This window comes from Scylla paramamosain, chromosome 26, assembly GCF_035594125.1.
Source record: "Scylla paramamosain isolate STU-SP2022 chromosome 26, ASM3559412v1, whole genome shotgun sequence".
NCBI lineage: Eukaryota > Metazoa > Arthropoda > Malacostraca > Decapoda > Portunidae > Scylla > Scylla paramamosain.
In genome coordinates this window covers 12,628,390-12,631,106 of record NC_087176.1, presented here as the reverse complement: position 1 = coordinate 12,631,106, position 2,717 = coordinate 12,628,390, and the positions used below count along the sequence as shown (strand labels likewise).

Below are 2,717 nucleotides of genomic sequence, written 5' to 3'. Positions count from 1 at the left end.
TCAAGACACTTATCCTTCAGTTTTTGACTACCGCTTTGGACCCTTTTTATGGGACTGGCATTTCAGTGGGCTTTTTTTTTCGGATTTTTGTTGCCCTTGGCCAGTGTCCCTCCTACATAAAAAAAAAAATTACTCCAAAGTCTGTTCTTAACCTAATGACATTCATCCAACAGTGGCCTTAATTCACTATTCTCAATCCACTCTATTTCCATAATTTACTATCCTTAACCCAAACTATTTTCCTTATTTATTGTCCTTAATTATACATCGTCTTCTTAATTTTCTGTACTTAATCCAGACTAATTTCTTAATCTATTGTCCTTGATCTAGACTCTTTCCTAATCTACTATCCTTAATATTAATTTCTTTAATCTATTACCCTTAATCTTAATTTTCTTAGTCTAATATCCTTAATCCAGAACACAAATTAATATCCTTCATTCAGGCTTTTTTTCTACTCCACTTCACTGCTCCTATTTTCGTTTTGGGAGCTGCTTTGAGTAGGATTTTTATTCAGTTAATTCTTGCCTCTGCTTATCTCCCTGATAGATAACAACAAAAAAAAAAATCAGGGGAGAGGCTGAGGGGATGCGGCAGCACGGCGCCCTCAATCAGGGAGGACGTGAGGGAGGATGTCGAGGCGATATCGTTTTCCGTTGAGGTTCAGGGTCATGGACAAATCATTATAATCTATCGCTGCTTGTAATTGACAGAGCAGCTCTCGTCCAAACGCGAAATCAAACCAGTGGTCCACCCATTTGGTGTCCATCTTCCGCAGAGTGTCTGTGCCGCAGCCAAACTCCAGTAGGTCCCGTTTCGGTGGCACGGTCGATTTGCCTGTCCTGCGCAGCATTTTGTCCAGACCGGTCTTAGTGATACAGAATGTTAACTTGGTGCCAGTGTTCACTATCACCGTCAGCGGCTCCTCGATGCGTTTTGCTTGTGCGGCAAACATGAATGTTTTGCCTCTTTTATAATATTATCTCCGCCGCAGACGCTCTGGGTGACGCAGGAACAGGGTGCCTCTCTTGTCTTGTTGGAACTCCTGCCGCACCTCGCCTTCCTGCAGGCGGCTCATGGACATAGTTATTCGGCGATTGCAGCGGTTTTTCTCATTCCCCCGTACAATCACCATCATACGCGTGTTGACCGCCACACAGCCCTGCAGCACCACCACCACCTCGGCCAGCTAGATCACGTCCAGCTCCAGCAAGCCATCCCAGGTATACAAGTCTTTCTTCACCGTCTCCTCGCTGCCCGTGACGAGGCCCAGCCTCTGGGCCAGTGTCAGCCTCATGAGGCTGGCTAAGGAACCGCTGTTAAGCAAGACAAGATACAAGTGGCCGCGCACGGTCGCGTCCACCAGGTTTCCTTTCCCAATATTAACACGGCACCACTTGCTCATGATCCTCTCCTTACTGACTATCTCGGGTCTCTACCTTCAGCCTCAGCACATGCTCGCAGTCCCACTTTCTCCTCTTCTAATTCTTGATGCAGTCCTTAACCCATTTACAGCACTCCATCATGCCTCCTTTCTTTCGTTCTCTCCTGCCTCCCCATTACTCTTTGCCTGCTTCTCGTCGTGCTCCGCGTCCTGCCTCTTCCTCTTCTTCTCCTGCTTCTCGTCGTCCTCCTTGATCTGCCTCTTCCTCTTCGTCTTGCTTCTCGTTGACCTGCCTCTTCCTCTTCTTGTCTTGCTTCTCGTCGTCCTCCGTGTCCTGCCTCTTCCTCTTCTTGTCCTGGTTTTCCGTTTCCTCCGTGTCCTGCCTCTTCTTCTTCATGTCCCGTTTCTCGTCGTCTTCCTTGATCTGCCTCTTCCTCTTCTTGCCCTGTCTCTTGTTGTCCTCCTTGACCACCCTCTTTCTCTTCTTGTCCTGGTTTCCCGTTTCCTCTATATCCTGCCTCTTCCTCTTCTTCTCCTGCTTCTCGTCGCCGTCCTTGTCCTGCCTCTCCCTCTTCTTTGTACGACCCATAACCGGATAAAAATACTCCATGCTCATCGTTTTCTTGTCTTTTATGTCAATGCAGTCCTTCTGATTTTTGTGTTCCGTAAATCCTTCAACGCCATCCACCTTATTCTTATCGTGTTTCGAAACCTCTTGCTCACGATCAGCTTTGTTTGTGTGGTTCTCATCTCTTCCCTTGCTTCTTTTGGCGCTATGTTTCAGCTCTGCACAGCCTTCAGTGACCGTCTTTTCGTAGCTGGTGCAGTCTTCGAGGTTCTCCAGCCTCCTCTTGTTTTTCTTGGTTGCTTTCTTCTTGGCGTTCTCCTTCTCACCGAGGGTCTCTAAGGCATCCATGGCTTGTCGTTTCCTCTTGTTGCTGTTAAATCTCGTATTATGGAGTGGTGCGCCAAAATCTTCAGTAGAAAATCTAGGCATTGCAGTCTCACCGAGAACCTGTTGGTCAAAGGGTCCGGCCATGTGGTATTAAGTATACTTTTGCGCTCCCTTTTTGGAGAGCTCAGCAGCCTGGAGCTGAAGATGCGCCACCTACCAGGTGCACTAATCAAAAGCCTCGATTCTAGAATGTGATAAGGTCTTTAGCTAATCAGATACAAGAATGAAGCAAGATGTTCCATTAAGATTACTTTTTAATGGCGGCAGTGATGCACTTTCTAATTAAGGATACGAAATCGCTGCCAAATTAACATTGTAATTATGAACACTCTAAATAATATTTTCTATCAGTCACTTTCCTCTATTATCTGACTCTCT

At 46.4% G+C, this 2,717-nt stretch overlaps 1 protein-coding gene across 1 annotated transcript; it reads right to left on the bottom strand.

Annotated features, from left to right (window-relative positions):
• Positions 1-1,559: 1,559 nt before the first annotated feature.
• LOC135113520 (uncharacterized) lies at positions 1,560-2,300 on the bottom strand. Its single transcript, XM_064028758.1, has one exon. It carries the CDS (start codon positions 2,298-2,300, stop codon positions 1,560-1,562), a length of 741 nt encoding a protein of 246 aa, XP_063884828.1.
• Between the last annotated feature and the right edge of the window lie 417 nt (positions 2,301-2,717).

What these genes read in the sequence shown, in the direction of transcription:
- LOC135113520 (XM_064028758.1), bottom strand. Translation starts at nt 2,300, where the DNA reads ATGGATGCCTTAGAGACCCTCGGTGAGAAGGAGAACGCCAAGAAGAAA.